The sequence below is a fragment of the Diaphorina citri genome, unplaced genomic scaffold (genome assembly GCF_000475195.1).
Source record: "Diaphorina citri unplaced genomic scaffold, Diaci psyllid genome assembly version 1.1 scaffold2, whole genome shotgun sequence".
Lineage (NCBI taxonomy): Eukaryota > Metazoa > Arthropoda > Insecta > Hemiptera > Psyllidae > Diaphorina > Diaphorina citri.
The window spans coordinates 280,935-308,160 of NW_007377441.1; the positions used below are offsets into that span (position 1 = coordinate 280,935).

The 27,226-nt window shown below is 40.6% G+C and overlaps 4 protein-coding genes across 4 annotated transcripts in view; 3 read left to right on the forward strand and 1 right to left on the reverse strand.

Moving 5' to 3' along the window:
- Nucleotides 1-8,659, reverse strand: part of LOC103510693 (RCC1-like G exchanging factor-like protein) — a 13,954-nt gene extending 5,295 nt beyond the window's left edge. The window contains exons 1-10 of the mRNA XM_026823319.1: nt 8,651-8,659; nt 8,456-8,561; nt 7,306-7,600; nt 6,774-6,863; nt 6,294-6,403; nt 4,876-5,031; nt 4,115-4,261; nt 2,481-2,593; nt 1,703-1,715; nt 1,461-1,616 (exon numbers count right to left, since the gene is read on the reverse strand). Coding sequence (XP_026679120.1) covers nt 1,549-1,616; nt 1,703-1,715; nt 2,481-2,593; nt 4,115-4,261; nt 4,876-5,031; nt 6,294-6,403; nt 6,774-6,863; nt 7,306-7,600; nt 8,456-8,561; nt 8,651-8,659 — 1,107 coding nt within the window. The 3' untranslated portion in view covers nt 1,461-1,548. The remainder of the gene's footprint in view (nt 1-1,460; nt 1,617-1,702; nt 1,716-2,480; nt 2,594-4,114; nt 4,262-4,875; nt 5,032-6,293; nt 6,404-6,773; nt 6,864-7,305; nt 7,601-8,455; nt 8,562-8,650) is intronic.
- A 20-nt stretch (nt 8,660-8,679) lies between these two features.
- LOC113468370 lies at nt 8,680-9,861 on the forward strand. Its single transcript, XM_026825233.1, has 3 exons — nt 8,680-8,865; nt 9,277-9,408; nt 9,689-9,861. The coding sequence occupies exons 1-3, from the start codon at nt 8,703-8,705 to the stop codon at nt 9,844-9,846; spliced, it is 453 nt and encodes a 150-aa protein (XP_026681034.1). The 5' UTR covers nt 8,680-8,702; the 3' UTR covers nt 9,847-9,861.
- Nucleotides 9,862-10,375: 514 nt separating this feature from the next.
- Nucleotides 10,376-21,149, forward strand: LOC103510790 (death-inducer obliterator 1-like). The gene is made up of 15 exons (XM_026823368.1): nt 10,376-10,458; nt 11,611-11,823; nt 12,426-12,507; nt 12,570-12,810; nt 13,219-13,397; nt 13,878-14,141; nt 14,291-14,911; nt 15,548-15,664; nt 15,738-15,924; nt 16,941-17,097; nt 17,505-17,680; nt 18,782-19,049; nt 20,019-20,237; nt 20,633-21,025; nt 21,126-21,149. The coding sequence occupies exons 1-15, from the start codon at nt 10,441-10,443 to the stop codon at nt 21,147-21,149; spliced, it is 3,159 nt and encodes a 1,052-aa protein (XP_026679169.1). The 5' UTR covers nt 10,376-10,440.
- A 1,856-nt stretch (nt 21,150-23,005) lies between these two features.
- Nucleotides 23,006-27,226, forward strand: part of LOC103510975 (proline-rich receptor-like protein kinase PERK5) — a 32,993-nt gene continuing 28,772 nt past the window's right edge. Inside the window, exons 1-2 of the mRNA XM_026825291.1 lie at nt 23,006-23,239; nt 24,022-24,213. Of these exons, the coding sequence (XP_026681092.1) occupies nt 23,023-23,239; nt 24,022-24,212 (408 nt within the window). The 5' untranslated portion in view covers nt 23,006-23,022 and the 3' untranslated portion in view covers nt 24,213. The remainder of the gene's footprint in view (nt 23,240-24,021; nt 24,214-27,226) is intronic.

Sequence of the window (27,226 nt, forward strand, 5' to 3'; positions counted from 1 at the left end):
AACGTCAGATCTACACGATAGGGCGGTATGTCCGTTACGTCAATCAAGTAAGCGCGGAAACAAAGTTAAGTCGTGATCATCTCATCTATGGGCACAATCCATCGAATTATGGATGTGACTCGAAAAAACTTCTCATGGGAGATCGGAAGCCCGTGCAATGAGACTGCCTGTGAACATCGGATATCCTTGTAGTATACGGCAGTTTTCATGTTGATGGCTGCATAGTCTTATGGGCCTGTTCACACTTGAACTTTAAAATTAAGTGTGAACATGCCCATAAGACTATGTAGCCATCAACATGAAAACTGCCGTATACTACAAGCTGTAGTCTAGATGTGAAATCCACCTATGAGTAGAGTACCTAGTTGTTGAGAAAGAAATGCTGGTCGCATATCCACGAACTACTGCTGCATTTCAACCACTGTCACTGGTGTAGTGGTTAGCGCGGTGGACTTTGGTGAGGAGGTTGGTGGTTCAGATCACCAAGTCAATACATAAAATTAAGCGAAGTGTACTGATGGGAGATAAGGAATTCCCTTTTAATCTTGTGAGGAAGCTTTTAATATTGGAAGTTGAGGGTTTGATTCCAAGTCAAGACCATAAAATTTATTGAGGTGTGTGTGTACGAGTATTAACCGGGGAACGATATTTGCAAGTGACAAACTTTCATGTTTAACGCCATTAAAATTCCTTTTACGGTCACTTTTCTTCCTTTTAATCTTCTTCTTCTGTGCTCGGAAGGGGTCGACGTTTTTCGGCAGCCTCTTAATCAGCCCTGGGGTGATTGCTTTGGGCTGACAAACTGACATTAGTTTTGGAAAAAAAAAAAAAAAAAAAGCCTGAAATTTCCCTTGCTATAGAAATAGCAATGTTGACAGCGAAGGAGATCCAATCGTAAAAAATTGTGGCCAAAACCAAATGTTCGCCCAAAAGCAATGACCCTAGGGCTGATCGAAAGGCTGACGAAAAAAGAAAAAGACAAGTGCATAGCAGGCCCTTATTTAGATTGTCAGCTTAGAACAAGATGTTTCTTTCTTGATAGAAAACAAGAGTACGAATTCAACCAATACGGTATACATAAATGACTTTGGGTCGCAATGTACCCTTCAAAAATACCCAGGATTGAACCCGTACTTCGGGATTTTCACATTCCACGAAATGCTGTTATTGCTAAACAACGTTGTGCGTGGTTGGTATCTGAACGGGTGACTGTCTAGGACCGCACGTGTTGTCAGCTTTTTCCATCATGAAACAGTAAAAGATAAGGTACTTACTAGACTGAACCAACTCTAGTGGTGCAGTTGTTAACGCGTTGGACTTTGGATCTGGAGGTTGGTGGTTCGAGTCCAAGTTATGTCATAAAATTTATCTAGGTGAAATAATCGGGGAACGATGTTTGTGACAAGCATTTAAATATGTTTAACACAATTAAAATTCCTTTTCCTTTTTTTTTTACTTACTAGACTGATGAACTGTCTGTATAACACTAGAGCACGGCTGTTATCGTAGACAGCTGGAGTTATTATTGTAAATCTGGAGATTTCCATTCTATGTTACAAAGTGTCTACTGAGAACAACGGTATGGTCTACACCACAACACACTTTGTCTACATCTGTCCCTACTGTGAAAGTTGTTGCTGTTTTTGGTGTTGGTGTTGTTTGTGGTGTGGTAGTGTTGGTGTTGGTGTCTATTATTTTTGTCCCCCTACTGCCACCTGTAATACGAAACAAAACAAATAAATGTTGAAAAAAGTAAACAAATTGGGTAACTTTTATGGATATGCATTATTATTATTATTATTTTAGAGGTTTGACAGAGGGAACTGTAACTGCTATGGTCTTATCGTCCCGAAATCGAAGAGAGAAGGAAGACAGGATAGGAAAAAGCCAGCCGTTCCGAGAACGAACATTATCCCATCAGGATAAAATCCGCCCCGGGCGGAAATCGAACCCGCGGCCTAGCGCTTACAAGGCAGACGCACTACCAACTAAGCTAACTAGGCTGGCTATATATACATGCATTAATGTGCATGACCTTAAACAACTAAAAATTAAAAGGGAAAATAAATGTTGTTTTTTTCCCACCTCTGTCCTCTGTGGCCGAGTGGTTAAGAGCGATGATTCTCAATCCGGAGTTGCTGAGTTCGAATCTCGGATGGAACGGAAATTCTTTGGCCAATCTTTCCTCCCCAAACGTCAATCTATTGACCCAGGAGCCCAACCGGACAAAACCTTTTACTCCACAGTTGCTATGCTATATGGATGTATTTTGACCCACCCTTACACCCATATTTATGAACAAAATGCTGGCTCTTAAGTTCGTGCTAAGCATAGTCTCAAGGCATTTGATTGGTCAATTTTGACTTGAGACTGATCTAAGAACGATCATTCTTGTTCATAAATACGAGTGTAAGAATCATGTAGAGTGTAAGTTTCAATTTTAAATTGCTTATAGCAAATATAGGAAGGAGAGACTTTACCTTGAGAGGGAATGGCTGATCCTCAACAGTACCCAATCCAAGCTGACCGTACTGATTCTTACCCCACATGTACAAGTGACCAAAGTTGGTGATTGCGCCAAATGTACACGGTCCTGAATAGAATAGAAATAGAATAGCACATAGTAAAATAGAATAGAGTTGAACAGGAAAAAAAAAAAGAAAAAAGAAAAATCATTCCCTTCCCAATCCGAGTGTTTCATGTGAGTGCAATTTTTCGTCGACTGAGGGCCGAACCCTGGACCTTCTACATGGCAAGCAAGCGTGTTACTACTGGAATAAGTACCACCTAATAGTATCAAACTTTTGCATACACAAAAGCGTTTTATTGCTTTTAATAAAATACATATTTATTTGAAGACCTATTATGCCCACCACTCATGCTTTGTCTGACAGACCCAGAACATGTGTGGTAGAAAAGCTAGGTCTGTCAGACAACGGTCTATCAGACGGTCTGAGAATGAGTAGCGGACATTAGGTATCTTTCTTACCCGCTATCAGACTCTCTACTTTAGACTTGGGATTAAACTGGTGTTGCCCGAACAGAGTGCTAGGTATTAGAGTGGGCTTCATACTACGGGACACTTTAGGCCCTTAAACCGGAAAGTTAGTAAATGTGTGCCTGCCAGCCTAGTTAGTAGCACATTTGCCTTGTAAGCACTAGGTTACGGGTTCAATCCCAACCCAGGGCAGATTTAATCCTGATGGGATAATGTTTGTTCTTGGAACGGCTGGCTTTTTCCTATCTTGTCTTCCTTCTCTTTTCATTTTTGGGTGATAAGACCTTAGCAGTTACATTTCCTTGGTTTTTTTTAGTCTTCCTTCTTTTACACTAGTTAGGTATTCAACTTACCATCTAAAAATTGTGAAAATTGTGTACTATATGAGTGGTTAAATACAGGTAGAATTCTGCTGGTCTGACACACAAGGTTACAATTTTTAACAAGTGTTCTCAGATGAATATTCATTATATCACATGAGAGTTGTAGGGTTTTATTATCTCGGAGGAAAGTTCCACCACACTGTCTTTTTTATAGATAACGGATTTATAGATAACGGAAAATTGGAATTTATTTATTCCAATCAACAAATCCTGGATTCTCGTCCTTGATAAGGCCTTTCCTTTTGTCTTCTAAAGCTCTTTTCCTGGTAATTCTGGTACAATGACTGTAAAAAATTCATCCCCCCCAAGCTGAGTGTTTTATGGCCGTTTTTCCTTGGTAGCAATGAAACAACGGCTACATTAGGCTCGTGTGGTCTGTGTCGTAGCATGCCCGTACTATATCCCTCATGAGATGGGCGAGAAGAGACAGAATACCGTACCACCCAATAGTATCAAACTTTTGCTTAAACGAAAGCGTTTTATTGCTTTTAACCAAAATACATTTATATTGGTAGACCTATTATGCTCACCACTCATGCTCAGACTGCCTGACAGACCCAGAACGTGTGAGGTAGAAAAAGCTAGGTCTATCAGACAGCGGTCTGAGAGACTTGGGTCTATCAGACAGTGGTCTGAGAGACTTCGGTCTATTTGACGGTCTGAGAATAAGTAGCGGGCATTATTAAAGAGCGCGGTAGCGCTCCGTCCCGCCAAGTCAAGATAACTTTCTTACCCGCTATCAAACTCTCAACTTTAGACTTGGGATTAAACTGGTGTTGCCCGAACAGAGTGCTAGGTATTAGAGTGGGCTTCATACTACGGGACACTTTAGGCCCTTGACCCAACAGTCCATAACCCCATGAATATACAAGCCCTTCATCTGAAACAACAAAGTATTTTTTATATATACAGGGTGTCCCAGAATTTAAGCTTAACCTGTTTTTCTCGGAGCGATATTGCCTGAATATCCGCATCAAAAATCAAAGATTTACGAGTTTTTTTGTTTCTTGCAATTTCAAACAGGCTCCGAGGAATTGGACCCGCGACCTAGCGCTTAGAAGGCAGGCGCGATAATCTCCAACCAAACCAGGCTGTTTTTTATTTTTTAGATGAGTGTGTTTCCCTGCCGTTTTTATTTCGTAGCAATGAAACAACTGCTAACTTAGACTCGTGTGGTTTGTGTCGTAGCATGCCTATCCCGTAGTATGTCTCTCATCACATGGGCAAGAAAAGGTACAATGCTTCTCATTTAGGCGCTGGGTCAACATGAGAACCCCTCGAAATATTTGCAATCGAAAAATGATGGTGGGATTCGAACCCGGGACCTTCTGCATGGCAAGCAAGATTTTTTTTTTAACCAACTGTTCAGTTGTTTACTTACCGTTTAGCATAGTACAGGCGGAACCCCCAGATGCCACATCTACAATACGAGACACACCCTTGCTATGGCAAGCAAGATTTTTTTTTTTACCAACTGTTCAGTTGTTTACTTACCGTTTAGCATAGTACAGGCGGAACCCCCAGATGCCACATCTACAATACGAGACACACCCTTGCATTGCGACAGAACCCGCGGTGTACTGATCTGCATTTCTGACTCTGATATTTGCCCGTACTCTGAGTTACCCCAACCAAACACGTCTCCCTTATCTGCAGGGGAAGAGAAGAGGGTTTCAAAATGAGATGGTGCTTTAGGATGGAAAGGGACATACTCTAGAGTGGGTATCACACTAGGCTTGCACGCCGGAGGTCCTGGGTTCTAAGTTTTTTCGGCTCCATGCTTGGAGTTTGGGGTTTACTCAGCCTCATGAGGACAACTGAGTAGCTACTTTAATCGAGTAGCGACCAGTGGCGGCATTACCAGTGTAAAAAGATGATTGAAATAGGGAAATCGATTGAAAGGAGGCACTTCGTAATGCTGTGATATTCACAAAAGTTGTGAAAAGGCTCTGCTTTACCACAAATAATGTTTCATGATGAAGTTTCAATTCCACGATTTTCCCCTTTGTATGTCTGCGTTAGTTCACTAGAACTTTTGAAAGTTTGTCCCATTTTAATGAAATGAAGTAAAAATTTCTCGTTAGCCTTGGCTCCATAGGAACTTTTACGATTTTTCGCCGACTTTTTCACGATTTGATTTTCATTCCTTAGTTTTCTTACCACTGACAGCCAAAACGCAATCCACAGCGCTAGACAGTTTGACAATTCTCTCTCCCTCTATTTCACCACGCACCAAACATGGAGTTTCCTGATTATTCAAATGTCCCAAGCCTGTCTGACCGTCTGCCCCCCATCCACAAGAATACACTTTCCCTGACTCGGTCAGGAATAATCTGGGGAGGGAGAAAAGGATTTTTTTTTCTTCAATTACTTGAGTTCCGACGCTGTACAACGGCAAAAGGACAATATCGAACCCAGGACAATAACATTCCGATACTCACGTTTTGGATGGAAAGGGACATACTCTAGAGTGGGTATCACACTAGGCTTGCACGCCGGAAGTCCCGGGTTCGAAGTTTTTTCGGCTCTGTGCTTGGAGTTTGGGGTTTACTCAGCCTCATGAGGACAACTGAGTAGCTACTTTAATCGAGTAGCGACCAGTGGCGGCATTACCAGTCCAAAAAGATGATTGAAATGGGGAAATCGATTGAAAGGAGGCACTTCGTAATGCTGTGATATTCACAAAAGTTGTGAAAAGGCTCTGTTTTACCACAAATAATATTTCATGATGAAGTTTCAATTCCACGATGATCCCCTTTGTATGTCTGCGTTAGTTCACTAGAACTTTTGAGAGTTTGTCCCATTTTAATGAAATGAAGTAAAAATTTCTCGTTAGCCTTGGTTCCATAGGAACTTTTACGATTTTTCGCCGACTTTTTCACGATTTGATTTTCATTTCTCAGTTTTCTTACCACTGACAGCCAAAACGCAATCCACAGCGCTGGACAGTTTGACAATTCTCTCTCCCTCTATTTCACCACGCACCAAACATGGAGTTTCCTGATTATTCAAATGTCCCAAGCCTGTCTGACGAGAAGAAGAAGAAGAAGAAGAAGAAGAAGAAGAAGAAGGAGTAAGAGGAAGAGGGGGAGAAGAAAAATACGGAGAAAATGGAGAAGGATGAGGTGGAGAAAAATAATGAGAAGGAAAAGGAGAAGAATGGGATGAGGAGAAAATGGAAAACGAAGAAGAACGGAGGGGAGGAAAAGAGGAATAAGAAAATCAAGAAAGACATAAAGAAATTGTAGAAAAGGAGAAGAAAGAAAAGAAGAAGAAGAAAAATCAAGAAAACCACAAAGAAATGGTACGAAGAGAGAGGAGTAGAAGAAGAAATCAAGAAAAACATAAATAAAGAAACAGTAGAAAAGAAGAAGAGTCGAACTTAATTTAACCCTGTCTGACCGTCTGCCCCCCATCCACAAGAATACACTTTCCCTGACTCGGTCAGGAATAATCTGGGGAGGGAGAAAAGGATTTTTTTTCTTCAATTACTTGAGTTCCGACGCTGTACAACGGCAAAAGGACAATATCGAACCCAGGACAATAACATTCCGATACTCACAATTGAATTTGAAGGGGGGAACGTAAAAACTACCGCAGAATGGGGCAAACAGATACACTAGGACAAGTAGGTCCAAATTTATACGCAAGAAGGATTGTGCCTCGGAATAGCTTTTCCATTACTTCAAGGCACATTATTTACATTCATATCTAACCGGAAACGGAAAATTGTTAAAAGAAAATTGTCAACCCCACCCGAGAGTCAGTGCTTTCAACGTCAGCCTTCGGGAACAAAAGTAACCAGTCAGCCTCGAAAGTGGAAACAAAAAAAGCTCTTTTTTTGTTAAAATAAATAAATAATACCCACTTACTGAATGTCCAAGGCGGATTTAATTGTACGTTTTCTTTTTAATCGATACTCACGTATGATCTTGCCCACACACAGCATCCATTATCTTCTCTCCCTCCAAATCCGCAATGTTATGGCAGAACCATTTCCCTTGATAATCTTCCTCTTGGACAATACCACGACCACACTGCCCAAAACTGTTGTTTCCGAATGTAAACGCGCCTTCGTTATCAGTAATAACAATCGTGTGAGCACGTCCTGTCGCGAGATGTTTTATTTGAGTACTCGGGTGTTTGACTGGTAATGGGATACGGACGAAGGACATGACTAACTCGAGAGGGTTGCCTTTCTTTCTCGGGTCATGGTAACCTGAAATCATGAATGGGAAGCATAGAAAAAAAAGGATCTTTATTATTTTTTTTTGCCTCAGGGAGTCAGCTCAGGGGTCATCAAAACAAATATCAAAAACTCAACTTCCAAACACTGGGTTATATCTCAGTCTACAGCAGTGGCGTAGCGTCCATGTAGGGCGTGTATGGCGGCCATACACTCAAAATTTACTCAAATACCATTAAATATTGACTTTAAATATTTATGAAGAAGCATGTGCATGACTTATGTAGTAATGTGCATGGTGATGGAAATTAGTGCCCTACACACTTTACACTTGACTTTGGACCACGCTATGCCACTGGTCTACAGCCTCTGCAGTGCCTGGTGCAGGGGAGGGGTTAAGCATTCAGGGATTTACAGGGACCTTTAGGGGCCCCCTGTCTATAATTAGGAGCTTCCACCCTCCTCTCTCTCTTTTTTTTTAACAACTAAGCAAGGTCTCTTGTAAACATTATGTATTGTACTATGTTAAACCCATAAAATACATGAGACCTTGTTTAGAGTGCTGGGGTAAAGGGACTTTTTAGTCTCATTCGAGCAGGATAAACAAGGTATATTCTATTCTCTCAATCCACAAATGAACCAGGTGCCTCCCCCAAGCAAACTCCAGCAGGGGCCCCTGAAAAATATATGACACTGCTTTAAAAAGTCTCATAATGTTTTTTTTTTTCCATTTGAATCTAATGAATCCATCAAATCAAGATTCATTTGAAAAAAAAAAAAAAAAAAAAAAAAAAAAAAAAAAAACACGACGCTCTTCCGATCTAAAAAACAACTTAATGTTGGTAGGCTCTATGGGTAGTACCAAATAGTGACTCATGTACAATTTACCTAGTTGAGAATCACTATTAAGACCACATCCAAACAGTTTCAAGTTTTTGTCTTTGCTTTTGGTTGCCACCACAGTAAATCCATATCCACAGGCTATGTCTGTTATCTGCAACAAAATAAAACAAAATGGGTACTTACGTATGTTTTTAGTATCTTCAGTAATGTTACTTGATTATATCATTGTGATATACCTACCTTTATCATTGTGATATACCTACCTTTTTTATGGAAAATTAAAATATCTTCCATGTCATTTTCTAATATTCCAGCCAGTCAACCAAATCAAAATTCAAGACTGAGTGTAGTGAGTGTGGACAGTGCTACATATGATGATCCCAAAGTTGAACCAACAGATGCCTCGGAAAGCTCAAGTACATCCACTTCAGCAGCTCATGCATCTTCAACTAGTGGTAATGAAAATTAATGTTATGAGTTATATAGAATAAAAAATACCTACCCTAAAGAATTACCTTATACTTAATACCTGTCATTCAGGTTTAGACTGTCTGCCAGACTGCATTTACACAGTCTTGTGGGCATCATTGATTGCCAGACTGCATTCACTGTTTGTTGTTACATAAGTACCTACCTACTTCCTTAAATTTCTCATCTAAAGGATTACCTTATACTTAATACCTGTCATTCAGGTTTAGACTGTCCGCCAGACTGCATTAACACAGTCTTGTGGGCATCATTGATTGCCAGACTGCATTCACTGTTTGTTGTTACATAAGTACCTACCTACTTCCTTAAATTTCTCATTTGCAAATTTTCCCAAGTCACTTTATCATGCATTTAACAATTCAATATTTTTTCCTCAGCTACTGCCGGGGATTACCAACTTGCCGATCCATTCCTGGACATGGACCAGGAGGAGTTGCAGAAGTTGGAGTCAGCACTCAAGTCTGAAAAGGGTCGTCAGATTCTGGGAGAAAATGTAGCTGCCATGTTAGGTATGTTTACAGCTCTCAAGTAAGGTGCAAATACTCATGGATTGTCAAATACAACTATCTATTAACATGGAGGCTAAGTATATGGCTAAATAACCCTCCCCAAGACACTTACCTATTTCAATTCATTGTACCTATTGTAAAGCTTACTTTATTTTGAAAGAGGCTTGTTTTATGTTAAAGTGTCTTTAAACCCTTGTCTAGGTTTTGGGGTATCTACACCACAAGCCCACTTAGATATTGTTTGTTTCTATGTATTTTGATTTTTTTTTTCTTCCAACAGACATGCTAAACAAGGAAGGAGAAACTCACATTGCTGAGGGCACACATATCACACAGAACATTCATTTTGACCACTGTTACTCGGCTAACAAAGCTCCCTCTACCACTACACCCGTAAGTTTTCTCCCTGTTATTTTTCAGAAAAAATATAGGCGATAGTTTTGGTTGAGTTGGATTTAGGTTTGTTTCAAAGTATTGTAGTTGATTCTTTGGGTCATCTTGTGTTATCTCAGTATTTTGCTCTGCTGTTGACATGGTTTTTGAGGACTGAGTGGGTAGGTTTGTTTTTGATTTTATGGTACAGGTATCTAAATTTAATTTAATACACTAAATATTTCAATTTTATTCATTTAATTTTCTTAAGGAAGAATTGTGCAGACCTTCGTAATGAAAACACAGCTACCCTAATGACTCCTGAGGAACAAATATGATTAGTTTTTTGGTGCATTTAATTAGTTTGATAGTGACATCGCATTGATGAGCCGTTGTGTTAGTCTAATGGCGTGTATACAGGAGTAAAGACATCCAAAGTCTAATACACTAAAATGGTTTGGAAAACATTTGTTCGTAACCGTTGCTCGTTGACTAAAACGTTTCAAGTGACCCAGGATCTTGGATTTTTCGTTGAACTGTTGATCTTAGAATGTTGAAGTGTTGATCATTAATTTTATAAAAATTAGGTGCCTTTCGAGTTGTAAACATCTTAGTATTATTATTTTTTGTTTTGTTTTAATTCTATACGTTTAAAGTGACATGAAAGTGTTAGTGAAGGTAATGAACCTCGTAGTGTTTTTTTAAATTTATGGAATTCTTCCCCTGGTTTTACCTTGGTAAAGCCCAGGGTATCAAGTTATGTAACCATTCAGAAGTATTTGAAAAGCTGAAACGGTCATTCAAGAAAATAGAGAAGCCAGTATAATAAAAGTCCCATCACTGAAAGGCTAAGCACCTATATATACAGCGTCGTTAAAGCGCTATCAAATAAAACAGTATAGTAAGGGTGGTAAAATTAAAAGGCCTATCAAATCCATTCAATTTTGATGAAATAACTACGGGCAACTAGTAAACAGGAGGTCACGGGTTCAGTCCCACCCGAGACGTATTATTTTATATTTATTTTGATTTGAGAATTTGACTGTTATAATCTAACAATAGAGCTCTTAGGGTTAGGTGGTAGAGAACGCCTCAGGAATCAACCCCATTCAACAGTATAGTAGGGGTGGTAAAATTAAAAGGCCTATCCAATCCATTCAATTTTGATGAAATAACTACGGGCAACTAGTAAACAGGAGGACACGGGTTCCATCCCACCCGAGGCGTATTATTTTATATTTATTTGATTTGAGAATTTGACTGTTATAATCTAACAATAGAGCTCTTAGGGTTAGGTGGTAGAGAACGCCTCAGGAATCAACCCCATTCAGTGTCAATTCAATTCAATTCAATTTTTATCGTATTGTTAATACACATTATATACAATTTACAAATAATGATAATAGTCTATTAAAGATCTTTCTCACTTTCCTTCTACTATGACCCTTTGACTTAAGAGTCTATTAATTATTCTTTCTAATAAAATTTTATACTGTACTGTTGTATTACCTTTTGAGAAATGTTGTCATTTTTGTATGTCTAAAATTGCGTCCACACATAGTCAACGGCCATCGATCGATGTAAAAAGAAAGTAAAAATACTAAAGAACTTCTCTTTTTTTTTTTCAGTCGACCGTCGATCGACGGCTAACGACTATGTGTGGACACAGCTTATGGTCATTCTTACTCCTCCCAGGGCCACTTGAGGCCTATAAGGTTTTTGGCGCTTCAACTCCACTCCTGCAATGTGCCATTTTAGAAATCCTGTGCAATGTCATACGTTTAATGAATACATTCCTAATAGAATGCCATTTCCTCTTTGTTCCCTCAGGACTTCAACCTGACCAGTGGTGTGGGGACACAGGGCAAACTGTTCGATTCTCCCATCAAGCAACCCCCTCCGACCCCCGTAGTTACGCCCCCGGCACCTCCACGATTCATCCTGCCCTCTGTTCCCGTGTCTAAACCTTCCCCTGATACCACGAAACCTTCCATTGACCCCACCCCCTCGGTACATTTGGAACCTGTCACTTCTTTGCCTGAGGTAATTACCCTATTCAATACAATAGGATTACCTTATAATGCAATTGGATCTTCACAACTCAAATCCATAAAAGCCAGCCTAGTTAGATTGGAGGTTAGCACACCTGCCTTGTTATCGCTAGGTCGCGGGTTTGATTCTCACGTGGGGCGAACTTTATCCTTAACAGATAAGGTTCGTTCTCGGAACACCTAACTTTATCCCATCCTGTACTGCTCTTTTCGATTTCGGGACGATAGGACCTCCGTTGTTGAAGTTTTTATTTTTAAACCATCTTCAAAATAAATCCAATGAGAATAAAAGGTAAATTAATATATCAAGCCCATATTTCAAACTACAGTCGAACCTGTCTAAAAGGGAAACCTATATAAACGGGGAATAAATCGTGGGCCCTTCATTTGTAAATGGGAAAAACTTTGGATGGGAAAAAACGGCCGGTCCCTTGAATTCCCAATAAGACAGGTCAGGTTCGACTGTATGTCAATATTTTTACCTGTAAAGACCCAAAATAAATTTTATTAATACCCAATCTCTTCCCCTTTCATGTAAGCAATTTAAGCATGGATAAAACAAGGACTGAATTCTCAATTCCTTTCTCATTGCAGGTATCTCACGCCACCGAGGACATCAATGTAGATTCCTCCTCCAGATCATTTCTTCAACACAAGTCTTTCTTTTATTTGTTTTGTCTGGTAAAGATTTTCTTTTGAGTTCAGTAACAACCTCCTTCCCTTTCTGCTCCCCCGCAGGTAATTCAATGGAGGAGCGTGGCATCGAGTGGCGGTGCCCCCCATGCAAGGAGAAACTCAAGACTGGCGGAGAAGCAGGGGGCACTCCAGTTACCAAAGCCACGCCATCTGGTGTCTCATCAACCAATAGCAAGGCAGGGGTATCTTCAACCAAGGGGGGACTGTCTGGGTCGCCCAATAAGAAGTCGGCAACCGCGAGAAAACCCCGCCCCGAGCCTGCTCATGATCCTCTCAAAAATATGTAAGTCATTTCATCAATCTTCTGAATGGGTCGATTTACAAAACGTCTCCAGCATATTCTGTCATCATATATCCGGTTTCTTTCAATGTCATCCCACTCTCCTCGTTTTATTTTCCATGTCTGACTTTATGATATCAATGTATCGATTTCTAGGTCTCCCTTTTGGTCTTGTTCCTTCCATTTTCATTTCCTGCATTTTCTTTGGTAAGCGTTCCTCTGACATTCTCTTCATATAGCCATACCATCTGAGTCTTCATTCAACTATTTTGGATTTAAGGCTTTCCATATTTTTACATCTTCATTTCTTACTCTCTCTTCTTGTTTTCATCAGTGTACTTCTTACGATGAAATACTTACTTTTTTTCCCCCCTGTACTAATCCATCGTGTTTTGCCCCCTTGTGTTTCAGCCATACCGCCAGCGTGATGTGTGTAGTATGTAACAAGCTGGATGCACTACAGGGCAGTATGTACTGTAGTGATGCCTGTATACAAACCCACGTGACAGAGTCCCTGGCTAGGATAGGCACGTACAAGCAAGACACACATCTCATTGTGTTTGAACGGAAAACAGGCAAAATCCTATCAGGTATGTAATTATTAACGTTGATTTTCAACGTATGTACCAGTAGGTCATTCGAGGGACTTTCAACTGAGATTTAAAAAAAAAAACATCGGTAAATCTCATATCTTGATTCTTGACATTACGACATGCGCTACTATGGGATGCCCATACTATAACACAGGCCACACGAGTCTAAGACTTAGTGTAAAGGTTTTGTGGGGAAGCGTTTCTGCTCATTTCTTATATCTTGACGTCACGACCGTTGATCTTTTTCATAAGAACGCCCAATAAAAAATTAATTTTCGACCTTTGAAAGACAATTTTCTGGAGTTTTTTCCTCACATTTGGTGTTTTCACAACTTTTTACGTTAGAATCAACGTTTTATTAATATTTTTACCCAAATGCAACTGCTCCATTCAGTTCAACTTCTTCACAGTACCTACGATCGAAGAAGTAGTTTATATATTAAGTAAAGATTTTTCAAACATTTCTCTCCCACTCAGGTATGAACGCTCCCACCGTTTCATCCGTACGTCACTGGATCCAAGCTAATCCTTCCTACCAGGTCATGGCTCCCTCCAAACTACCCAGCTCCCAGTTCTACAACCAGGTCAAACCCGGCAGCCAGGGGGCCAAACCATCCCCAGCGCCCAAACCCAAACAAACCCCCTCCCAGAAGTTGAATCAGCAGCTGATGAAAGCTAATCAGGAGTCGATCAAGGAGCTTATGAAACCGGTTATACTGACCAAACAGGTTAAGTCAGCAGGTACGTGAATTTCCAACAGGAATTTACTATTTTGTACACGCTATCAAGAAGGAACGTCCCAGATGTTGGTCGATATTTGAATTCAGGACCCTTTTCTTGAAATTTAATTATGACATTTGTCTCAATTTTTATGTTCATTTATTTTACAGATGGCACGCCCCAGGGACAAGGCAGCAAAACAAAAACAATCAAGCTGATCAGACCTGGTGGCGCTCCTGGTGGTGACAAATTGAAACAAGAGCTCATCACCAAACACCTCATACCTAATCCTGCTCACAGCGCAGCTCAGACAACAGGCCCCAGTACCCCTGTTACTTCCACATCCAGTGTGAAAATCATACAACTCCCCCCTTCAGCCACCGGGGGCACCAAAACCGTACAACTGGTCAAACTTCCTGTGAACAGTCAAAAATCTTCCACAACCCCCACCTCAACCAAAGTGATCACCATCATACCTCCCCACCACAATACACCCACACCCACCAAGAAACCGGTGTCTAAAGAACCAACCAGCTCTGGGAAGAAAGAAGAGAAGAAGGAGACCAAGAAAGAACCGGTTGTGAAGAAAGAAGTCGCCAAGAAAATCGAGCCCAAACGGGAATCGACAGGCGGTAGTGCGCCGAAACGCCACTCGGAAGATCACAGCAGACAGCAGGACAAGGAGAAGGCTAAAGAGAAGGAGAGGGAGAAGGAAAAGGAGAAGGAGAAAGCGAAGGAGAAGGGGAGAGAGAGTGAGGTGATGGCACTGAGAGAGAAGTTGAGGAAGAGCAGCAGGAGAAAGAGAAAGCTAAAGAGAAAGAGAGGGAGAAGGAAAAGGAGAAGGAGAAAGCGAAGGAGAAGGGGAGAGAGAGTGAGGTGATGGCACTGAGAGAGAAGTTGAGGAAGAGGCTTTACTGCTGGGGTAAATGGAGTCTATAGCCCTATTCTAGCAGTATAAATAAGCACTATTACTCTATCTACTGAAGAAAAATTACTTGGTCAATTTCTAGCATTTAAAACAAACCAACCAACTATACCTACTTGTACATTAGAACAGTGTTTCCCAACCTTTTCTCTACGATCGCCCCCTTTCAGAATTTGTACAGATTATCGGAACTGTGATCGCCCCCCCCCAACATAAATACTAATGATTAAGATTTCCAAACGCAAAAAAGACAGACAACCTACTTACATTTTTGGCCCTAGATAGCCATCACCCCCTTTATCGCTCTTTTTATTGATCGCCCCCATGAAAATCTACATCGCCCAGGTTGGGAAACACTGCATTAGAAGATGACCAAAACTCAGTAGAAAACCTATTGGAATTCCTGAGATACATAAATGTGTACCACCTAATCTGATCTAGGAATTGGCGCGAATGACCTAGTATAGTAAAAAAAAACTCGAATTCTGTTTGTCTCTTCCAGCCAATAGCACGGGCGTTACCCCAGTGAAGTCTCTCACCTCATTCCTAGCTAGCGTCACAGCTAAAAGTGAGAAGGCCGCAGCCGCTAAGAAAAGTGCCGCGCGCAGAGATTCTCGCGGCAAATCCACGGATTCGAATAGGAATGACCTAGTATAGTAAAAAAAAACTCGAATTCTGTTTGTCTCTTCCAGCCAATAGCACGGGCGTTACCCCAGTAAAGTCTCTCACCTCCTTCCTAGCTAGTGTCACAGCTAAAAGTGAGAAGGCCGCAGCCGCTAAGAAAAGTGCCGCGCGCAGAGATTCTCGCGGCAAATCCACGGATTCGAATATCGCAGCTGCAGAAAAGAAGAGGCGGTCTAGCGATTCTTCACGGGGCAGGTAAGACTTTTTTTTTAGGGCTTTATTTTAAGTCGCAGGGTTCTCACTTACTTTCACTAATATTCCCTAGTTGGGCTCTAATAGTATGTTTTGAAGCAATAGATCAGTTGCGCTTACTTGGGTGATGTTTCAAAGTCATAGAGCAGGAAAAATGAGAACCAAATTTTTTTCTTTTTCTTCTACGACTTCTAGATCCCGAGATAAATCGATTTAAAAAATACCGGTAAATCGTCAACTTTGACGTCACGGCATACCGCAGCTGCAGAAAAGAAGAGGCGGTCTAGCGATTCTTCACGGGGCAGGTAAGACTTTTTTTAGGCCTTTATTTTAAGTCGCAGGGTTCTCACTTTCACTAATTTTCCCTAGTTGGGCTTTAATAGTATGTTTTGAAGCAATAGATCAGTTGCGCTTACTTGGGTGATGTTTCAAAGTCATAGAGCAGGAAACATGAGAACCAAATTTTTTTTCTTTTTCTTCTACGACTTCTAGATCCCGAGATAAATCGATTTAAAAAATACCGGTAAATCGTGAACGTCACGGCATACGCTCCCGTGGGCGAAGACGTCACATCAAATGTCCCGAGCAAAGCTCCCTTGCAGGCTACGCATTAGTGTGTTTGGGGCGAAGACGTCACATCAAATGTCCCGAGCAAAGCTCCCTTGCAGGCTACGCATTAGTGTGTTTGTGCGCATACGTTTCTGCGCAGTTCTTTCTGCTCCTCCGCTAGCGCGCTTGCATAGTGGCGCTGCGCGCTTGTATAGTGGCGCTACCTAACGGACGAAAAAAACAACTGCTTAAAGTCTGACGTCACACATATTTGAACTCTTTTATTAGAACGGAAAATAAAAAATGAATTTTCGACCTTTTACAGTTATTTTTTCGGAGTTTTGACCTCAGATTTGGATGTTTCCCAACTTTTTACATAGGAATTGACCATTTATTTATAATTTTTACCCATTTGCAACTGCTCCATTTTATTACCTATTTCTATTGATTTTGCTTTTATCTCTTTGCAGGAAATCCACGGAGTCTGTGGCTGCAGTGGATGATGATGATGATATGCCTGATGAAGACGACGCTAGTTGGAACTCTGAGGATTTGAGGAAGAGGCTGTCGGAAACATTGTATGCTCGGGTCAAGGATGTGGAGAGCTTGAAAATGACGGAGGCAGAGGTAAGGGAGACATTTTTCTTCACTTTTTCATTTCCTAGCCTTTTTTCAACAACTGTGCCTTATTCATAGTGTCCAACACTAGTGGGTATCACACTGATTGCACGCCGAAGGTCCTGGGTTCAATTCCCGGCGGGGTCGAATTTGTTTTCGGCTCTGTGCTTGGCGTTCCGCGTGCACTTTTAGCCTTGTGAGGATGAGTAGCTACTTTAATCGAGTAGCGATTAAAGGTGGCATTGTAAAATGGTTATTGAAATTTGGAAAGGAAGGTTCCATAAAGGACTAAGGCGTGCAGTTTTTTTTTTCCAAACAGTTTAACTTGAACCAAGTTTAAACTCAAATTGTGGGCCGATCATATACAAAATTTCTTACATCTTTGTAAGGTTAATCCCTATCTTTACATTTCCCAGGTCGTAGCGTTATGCACGGAGATAGAAGAAGAGCTCTATCTCCTCTTCAACAAGGACACCGGGATGAAATACAAGTCCAAATATCGTAGCATTGAATTCAACGTGAAAGACGTGAAGAACCTCACCCTGTTCCATAAGCTGGCTGATAAGTCGATCAGCCCTCATCAGCTGGTTAGGCTGACCTAGTTGGTAGGTATGCGCAACAAAACCGCCGTTAGATTAGAAATTTAGAACAGAATACCTAACAATTTTATTCCTTATAGGTACTAAGTGTACTAACCTTACTTACTCTTTTGAATTTACATTAAAAACTTTAATACATAATAATTGTTCTCGAGTTCTTGAACCTATTAGTCTTATAATTATTTCCTTCTCCTTAGGTACCTACCTACCTTTTTATAACTCTGGGCTCTGGGGTCTTGCGACTTGCGACTTACTGAATACTGAAGTATCTATCTACCTACGCGATGATATTATGATGAGTACGTAGTACGAGTAAAAAGTATTCGAATACTTTTGTACTCACTGAAGTAATCGGATCGACGCTCGATCCGTATCCGCGGATCCGGATCGTGAATGTATTCAGTATTACCCATCTCTACTTCTAGGTCTCCCTTTTGGTCTTGTTCCTTCCATTTTCATTTCCTGCATTTTCTTTCTTTGGTAAGCATTCCTCTGACATTCTCTTCATATGGCCATACCATCTGAGTCTTCAATCAACTATTTTGGATTCTAGGCTTTCCATATTTACATCTTCATTTCTTACTCTCTCTTCTTGTTTTCATCAGTGTACTTCTTACGATAAAATACTTACCTTTTTTTTTCCTGTACTAATCCATCGTGTTTTGCCCCCTTGTGTTTCAGCCATACCGCCAGCGTGATGTGTGTAGTATGTAACAAGCTGGATGCACTTAGAGTCAAAAAATTGGGGATCTGTAAAAACCTCCATGGCTGAGTGGGTATCACACTAGGCATGCACTCTGGAGGTCCGGGGTTCGATTCCCAGCGGGGTCGAATTTTTTCGACTCTGTGTTTGGGGTTTTGGGTGAACTCAGCTTCTTGAGGATAATACTTTCATCGCGACTCTCATAGCTAGCTACTTTCATCGAGTAGTGACATGGAGTATTGTGATTATTAATTATCTACTTTTTCAAGTCTGTTATACAAGGTTTATTGGAAAAAGCAAATAAAGTTATCTTTTACAACCCAAAATGGTAAATTGGAGTAATTTTTGTGGGAAATTTTAACCGAAAACCTTACCTCCCTTTTCTCTCAAGGTCAAGTTCAAGCAAGAAGCGACGGTCCCGATCTTCAAGTCGAGACAGAGACAGACATAGCTCTCGCTCTCACTCTCGCCACAAGAAACATTCGTCCCATCATAAGGAGAAGGATAAAGACAAGGACAGAGATAAGGATCACAAGGAGAAGGAGAGAGACAGGAAGTCGGATGAGGCTTCCTCGAGTACCAAAGACTCGGGACTGTTTGAGACTAAACTGTCCCCGGGATCCGGAGAGGAGAAACCCCCGCAGAAGGACCCTAATGAGGTATGTTATGTTTCCAAATCAAATTGGAATGGAATAGAATAGTTGCGCTTACTTGAGTGATGTTTCAAAGTCATAGAGCAGGAAAAATGAGGACCAACGGAATTTTTCTTTTTCACCTACGACTTCTAGATCCCGAAAAAAATCGATTTAAAAAATATCGGTAAATCGTGAACACGGCATACGCTCCCGTAGGCGATAACGTCACATCAAATGTCCCGAGCAAAGCTCCCTCGCAGGCAACACATTAATGTGTTTGTGCGCATACGTTTCTGCGCATTTCTTTTTGCTGCTCCGCAAGCGCGCTTGCATACTGGCGCTACCTAGCGAGACAACTGCCTGAAGTCTGACGTCACACATCTTTGAACTCATTCATTAAAACGGAAAATGAAATTTGAATTTTCGACCTTTTACAGTTATTTTTTTGGAGTTTTGACCTCAGATTTGGATGTTTCACTACCTTTTACGTAGGAATTAACCATTTATTAATAATTTTTACCCATTTGCAACTGCTCCATTATGAACTTAAGCTGTGGTACTTAAGGAAAAGCCTTTTCACTTTTGTGGATATCATAGCATTAACTAAGTGCCTCCTTTGGAATCAGTACCCATTTTTCACTAGTCTTTTTACATTGGCAATGCCGCCACGGGTCGCTACTCGAGTTAAGTAGCTATTCAGTAGTTTTCACGAAGCTGAGTGCACCCCTAACCCAGAACCTCCCGGCCATTTAAATTTATCTATTGATAGAGGGAAGAGGGAACTGTAACTGCTAAAGTCTTATGGTCCCAAAATCGAAGAGAGAAGGAAGACAGGATAGGAGAAAGTCAGCCTTTCCGAGAACGAACTTTATCTGTTCAGGATACAGGATAAAATTCGGCCCGGGGCGGGAATCGAAGGCAGACGCGCTACCTTCTAACTAGGCTGGCAACTATCAGATTTAACTTTACGATTTCTTTCAATTTCAATTCCAGGTTCGTATCATCATGGACGATCCCTTACCGCTCCCTCCTGTGATAGAGGAGACCCCACCCCCCACCCAGGAGAGTAGAGACGAATCGGATCAGTCAGATAGAGAGCCGACCTCTACGGTGAACATAGATACGCCACCGCCTGAGGATATCCCGGGACAGTGCTGGGAGGGATTCCTCTTCATGACCGAAGTCACCAAGTTCAAAGCTTCGGCACATGAGGTAAGGAAATAGATTTTCTAAGCTCCTGTAAGAAGCTGATATTTTCTACGGAAAAATTTCGTATTAAAAAAAAAAAAAAAAAAAAAAAAAAAAAAAAAAAAAAAAAAAAAAAAAAAAAATGTGGGAAAGAGTTCGCTCCGGGCGGGAATCGAACTCGCTACCTAGCTCTTACAAGGCAGGTACGCTACCTTCCAAGCGAACTATGTCAGTACGTTTTCAATTCTACTTGATTTTTCACGCATAACTTTAGTGTGCAAAGTGAAACTCGAAAGGGACCTTGTGGGCTCAAAATTGTATGAAATCTTGTTAATAAATACACATTTGACTGTGAGTTTCGCCACAGATTCAGGATTCAATTTGTACTAACCATGTTTCGAACCCACGTTATTCCTCAGGTGTCCGGAGACTGCGAAGATCTCATGGAGGATTTGCCCAACTGTATCGAATGCGTGGGTCGAATCTCCCCCTCGACAGCGTTCGACTATTTGAACACCGTTATTCCTCAGGTGTCCGGCGACTGCGAAGATCTCATGGAGGATTTGCCCAACTGTATCGAATGCGTGGGTCGAATCTCCCCCTCGACAGCGTTCGACTATTTGAACAAGATCAAGAAGTTGCCCGATAAGTCGATATCGGTGATTCGATTCGATACCACAGAGCGAGGCGCGTATATGAGTCTGTATAGTTATCTGAACTCGAAGAATAGAATGGCTGTGGTGGGCAATGCGTCGACTACGATCAAGGATTTCTACATTATGCCGCTTGCCAGTCATGCGCCCATACCTCAGGTATGTAGATATGACTTTCTTCCTACCTCAGGTAACTCATGTTCTCGGGAATATTAGAAAATACTTAGCATATGACCTGGCAATCCTTTTTACATTTTAGGAGTCAAGAGGAAGAACGGACTAAGCCACACATACTTACCTGATTTTGAGATAATTGGAGTTAAAGTTTAGTAATAACAGGTGATACATATTACTATAGTTCCTCTACTAGTGGATAGAGTGCGTTTCTGCAACTCAAAGAATAGAATGGCTGTGGTGGGCAATGCGTCGACTACGATCAAGGATTTCTACATTATGCCGCTCGCCAGTCATGCGCCCATACCTCAGGTATGTAGATATGACTTTCTTCCGACCTCAGGTAACTCATGTTCTCGGGAAAATTAGAAAATAGCATATGACCTGGCCATCCTTTTATAGGAAGGAAAGTAATGTAATCGGGTCAAAATTTCGATGGTCAGTTTTTAGTGCCAAAACACGTATTGAGGTCCCTAGAGCCTAAATCCAAAGTTTCAGCCATTGGTCCGTGTGTGTGTCTTTTGTACAAAATACCTCGAGAACGGTAAGAGCTAGAGACTTGAAATTTGGTATGTAGAATGTAGATGTCAAATGTGACAAGGATGCGACACGAAACTTTTGGTTAAGATCGGTGCAACGGTTGGCGGTTTTTGACCGCTTTTTGGTGGTTTTTGACCGTTTTTTGGCGGTTTTCAGCTATACCGACTAAACGGTTAGAGATATTGTAAAAGCTTGGAGTTGAGAAAGCTCGAGAGGCGACACTGGAAAGATTAAAACTTGGCCCTGGTTGTCACTAAACTTTGGCCCTGGTCACTTCACTTACTTCAAAATAATGTAGGAGCCCACTTGGTTTTTCTGACTCTCTCTAAAATCAAGACCCATCCTTTTGTGTTGTGTTGAAGGTTTTTACTCAAACTTTTTTACTTTCTATTACTAAAGTATAGCGAAACCGTACTAGTACATAATGAGAAAGTATTGCAATCCCCATCCGTGGCACAAGCTCTGCTTATACGGATGGGTATACCATTTATAAAAAAAAATGTATGTTCTGAGTTTTTTATCGATCAAAAATAAATGGAAACTTGTTAATAATAATAATAATAATTGCAATCGATCCAAATTTTCCAGAAACGGGGTTTTTTTTTTGTCAAATGTAGTACAATACAATCAAATGGGGTTGTTATCATAAAAAAACTTAAGCTAATGCTTCTTTTTTGCCTAAAAATGTGAACACAAGGGTGGGTCGTGAGAAAGACACCACCAAAGGCCGTTCCCACTTGTCGTGAGTTTCACACGATTTTTGTCCTAATGTCCTATAGGCAATGTAATTTAAATGAGTGTGTTCCCACTACACACGACACGATTTATTTCCGAACAAGTGGAAATGTGCCTTAAGGCAGATGGACAGTCAATGTGGCACATGTACATAAATAATACCAGTTGTATAGAAATTATAATTTCCTGTATAGTTTTAAGGTGGGTCGTGAGAAAGACTAAACCACCAAAGGCCGTTCCCACTTGTCGTGAGTTTCACATGATTTTTGTCCTAATGTCCTATGGGCAATGTAATTTAAATGAGTGTGTTCCCACTACACATGACGATTTATTTCCGAACAAGTGGGAACGTGCCTTAAGGCAGATGGACAGTCAATGTGGCACATGTACATAAATAATACCAGTTGTATAGAAATTATAATTTCCTGTATAGTTTTACACCTTTCTTTAATTGTCAGAGTACCGGTTATTTTCTGAAGATTTCCAAAGGTCTTTGTATTGGAAGGTTTGATGATGTAGTACAGAGTTGGTGACTCAATTTGAAGACCTGCAAGTGCTAAAAAATGTACCTACTACCTACATACACAATTTCCGGAAATTTTCTGACCAAACTTTTTTGTTTCTACCTTAGCATGGATGTAAAAAAATGTGCTCTGGGGGGAAAAAAACCGGGCTCTTATTTTGGAACCCTCCACTTTAACAACCCAATGTTCTTACCTCCATCAGATGTCGCCCCAGCAGTTACCCCTTCACCTCCCCTCCCTCCGAGCAAATACCCACGCCGTGAAAATCGCCGCCCCCCTGCCCACCTTGTCAACGAAGCTTTCGAAACCCCCCTGGCCCCTCCCTCTCAGATCTCTACCCCGCCCCTGGCTACCTACTCGCTACCAAAGAGGCCCCCACAGTCCAGCCCTGCCGCTCCTGGTAAGTTAGATAAGTAAAAGTAGTGCTTTATTTAGACAGTTTAGAACAAATTGTCAGCTTAGAACGAATTGTTCAATTATATTAGCAGTTTAGATGACGATTCCTTGCGAAAAAAATCTCCGTGGTGTAGTGGTAAGTCAAGTCGTGCAATTGAGCGTAGTATATTAAGCGAGGAACGATATTTGTGACAAGGATTTATTCTTGACACAATTAAAGTTCCAAGAACGAACCTTATGTGTTCAGGATAGAATCACCCCCGGGTGGAAATCGAACCCGCGGCCCAGCGCTTACAAGGCAGACGCGTTACCAACCAAGCTAACTAGGGGGCTTCCTATGGTTTAGAATTTAGATTGTTAGAATGACCTAATGGCCAAGTTACGAACCAACCTCAGTGGTGCAGTGGTTAGCACGGTGGACTTTGAATCTGGAGGTTGGTGGTTCGAGTCCAAGTCAAGTCATAAAAATTAGCGTAGTATATAAGGCGGGGAACGACTTTTGTGACAAGAATTTATGCTTAACACAATTAAAAATTCCTAATGGTCAAGTTCCCGACATTTGAAAACAACATGTAACATGCTACTTATTTTGCCATCTTCTTTCACCAACCTCAGTGGTGCAGTGGATAACGCGTTGGACTTTGGATCTGGAGGTTGGTGGTTCGAGTCCAAGACAAGTCATAAAATTTATCTAGGTGTAATTTTATTATTGGGGAACGATATTTGTGACAAGCATTTCAGTATGCTCAGCACAATTAAAAATTCCTTTATTTTCCCACCTTTCAGAACCCTCACCCCAGCAGGCGCAGCAGCAAAGTCCTGCAGATCAGAAGATAAGCGCGCTGGACCTGCTGGAGTCTATACATGCCGCCGTGGACATGGATGTAGGGGGCACCCATTCTTCTGACGACGACGAGGAAGAAGAAGATGAGGATTTAGAAGTAAGTTTCTTCGATCGTCTTGATGCCTTCTATTGACCACGGGTTCTGTTAAGTGTCGCGCCCGCGATTCAAGAATAGCATTTACAATGAATATGAAATAAAAATGTGCTCAATTCTCAATGAAGAATATGAAATGTTGTGCTAAGTTCACCAAAGTTAATGTGCATTCCAATCAACAAATCCTGGATTCTCGTCCTTGATAAGGCCTTTCCTTTTGTCTTCTAAAGCTCTTTTCCTGGTAATTCTGGTACAAAAAGGTCCTGTATTTCACCAGTTTCAACTTTTCAACTTCACAAGACTTTTTTTTCAAACATTTCGCGGGTAATCGGTAAAGATAACAAGATATCATGGAGGTCACACGAGAGTGGATTGCCAAAAATAAAAGAAAAGTGAAACTGAAGCGTGCTCATGACTTTTCGTCGTGAATTTTTCGAGGCTTTTTGGACAATAAACAAAAGAAAATTGCATGGAAAAGGAAAATTAGAAAGAAAACTAGGTAAATGAAAATATTGAAATGTTCGTATAAAATGATTACTTTACAAATTTCCAAGTTACCGCGTTACCGTGACCACGGCCACAAAAGTTATTACGCTAGCGCTCTCTGCAGTTCAATGACACGTACTACTTTTGTTTTCAACGAGCTAAAAAACTGGAAAAAGAAAAATGGAAAAAGCTAAAAAGCAACAAAAGTTGAAAATGCGAAATTTTCAGACAATTTTCTTTTCTCGAACTGGACTGCAAAAATTAGAGACCTAAATAAAAAACAATGCAATAAACCCTTGAAATAAAAGACTTGTTTGTCCTATGACCTCCTCTGTAAAGAACTCTTGAAAAAGTTAGAAAAGTAGTACGTACTTACTTTTCCCATCTGTCAAGAGACATAATTATTACGATATATGTTGTTGAGAGTAAATATCGGGCTTAAGAAAGGTTGTGAAATGCTTTCACCCAAACCCTAGTCAGTCTAGAGTCTAGTCCATGCCAAGGAAAAGACCATTTGGTTGGTATTGCATTATTTTACCGTTTTTCTACTGATATATCATAACTTGTTACCATTTTACTCTAGTGAACCATTGTGAGATAGATTTTAAGCTGCTAGTTTTTAAGGAAAAGATTTTAACTAATTTTATACACACATGTTATTTTTTATCCATTCATTTATCTCTACATTAATTATTTATTTTAAAGTATTTAATGACCAATAAATGACGAGAATGTAATACACCAAACTTGCGCCTTTTGTTTTGTTAGGGACGTTCTCTATTGTGTGTATATTATGGAGCTTTCTTTCACAAAAGTTTCTAACTAAAGTGTGTCTTGAAGGTTTTATTTTGGATGTGTTTAAAGTTAGGTGTGTTGTTTCCACTCGAAATCCACTGTCGCTTCTCAATGTGATGTCACTTGAAATAATCCTAAAGTGGAAGACAAAAGTTGATTTATAAAATAGTTTGTGTTAATAATTAGAACGACGATATTTGAATCGGTTCCGGTTTTAGAGGAATTCATTAAAAGCATACTATGCCATTTTTTTTTTTTTTTTAAATTTAGCGTTTTCCTAGTGTTCATAATCATGTATTCTGGCATCTGTGACTGGTAACAAGTGTGTTAAATAACAATAGTTGATTTTAATATTTTACTTTCTTTACCTATCTTTAGTTTCTTGGACACAAAATGTCCTCTAGTGTCTAGTGTAGTACTGGTATCATAATTCCAAGACATGTGTAAATTGTGTACGAATATGAATGTACGACTACGAATGCTGAATTTCGCAAGTAAGTTTTTACCAAGATAGTTTTGATTTTAAACGTATTTTATCAAACACTTTACAAGGCAGGTACGCTACCTTCCAAGCGAACTATGTCGGTACGTTTTCAGTTCTACTTGATTTTTCACGCATAACTTTAGTGTGCAAAGGGGAACTCGAAAGGGACCTTGTGGGCTCAAAATTGTATGAAATCTTGTTAATAAATACACATTTGACTGTGAGTTTCGCCACAGATTCAGGGCAGCTCAAAGTTTATTGAGCTTGAGCTGGAATTGTTTTAAGGAATAAAATAAAAAATCTCAAGTATCCTGTCCTACTATGATGTACCTGCCTCGGTGGTGTAGAGGACGCTCGCCTGTTAAAAACAGGAATGCGTGGTAGGTTCAATTTCAATCCCAATCAAATTATAGAATTGTGTGTCCTGAATATGTAAGTATAAGTTGAGAATTCGACCACATAAAAAAAGAGTGTTTCACCGGCATCGTAGCATGCCCATTCCGCAGTATGCCTCTCATCAGATGGGCGAGAAGGGACACAATAACAGCCTACCACTGGAGTAAAGGGACTCTTCAATCCTACAAGAGCAGTATAACAAATCACTATTACTATTTTTCTTTATTCTGCCGTCACCATTCGACGAAAGTTAAAGCCGCTAACACAACAACTATTACTATTTAGTTTTCTCTATGTAAGCCATGTACGTACCTCTCTCTTAGCCACATCTTGTACAGCTAGGAACCCAGTGCCGGACCTTGTTATGGGGCCCCAGAAGTGTGCCATACACGCTACATGCTGCGGAGTATACTTGAGCATACGATAACGCATGTTGTCCTCCTGCTTGGAATAGATGGGCAGGGTTTGAAACCTACGCCACCCCACGGACATGATGACCGGATTACCTGACTTGAGTATCTTGCCGTACCAACGATGCTTCTTAACTCGGGCCTGAAATGAAAAACAGTTCATGTTACCTGTGGTACCTACTAATCTCAATAACTTTAACATTACTGTATAGGTAACTGCCAGAAGGTTTTTAGTGATAGAGATTTTTTTTTTTTTTTAAGAGGTTTGACAGAGGAAAACTCGCGTCAACGTTACACCCAATCTCACACTTACCCAGCATATAGGAATGTGTCGTCTGCCATATCAGGGGTCGGAACTTCATCACCGCTATAAACCTGCCCAGGTTCTTCACCTCATTCTTCATGTATTCGCCATGTACAATTCCAGACAGATAAAACAGCTTAGCCCCGGCGTATACCTCGGTCCAAAATCGATGCTTGAG

What these genes read in the sequence shown, in the direction of transcription:
- LOC113468370 (XM_026825233.1), top strand. Translation starts at nt 8,703, where the DNA reads ATGTCATTTTCTAATATTCCAGCCAGTCAACCAAATCAAAATTCAAGA. An exon ending in TCATGCATCTTCAACTAGTG is followed by an intron (nt 8,866 to 9,276) that starts GTAATGAAAATT and finishes TTTTTTCCTCAG; the next exon opens with CTACTGCCGGGGATTACCAA. An exon ending in AAATGTAGCTGCCATGTTAG is followed by an intron (nt 9,409 to 9,688) that starts GTATGTTTACAG and finishes TTCTTCCAACAG; the next exon opens with ACATGCTAAACAAGGAAGGA.
- LOC103510790 (XM_026823368.1), top strand. An exon ending in AACAGGCAAAATCCTATCAG is followed by an intron (nt 13,398 to 13,877) that starts GTATGTAATTAT and finishes TCTCCCACTCAG; the next exon opens with GTATGAACGCTCCCACCGTT. An exon ending in TCAAAGCTTCGGCACATGAG is followed by an intron (nt 20,238 to 20,632) that starts GTAAGGAAATAG and finishes GTTATTCCTCAG; the next exon opens with GTGTCCGGAGACTGCGAAGA.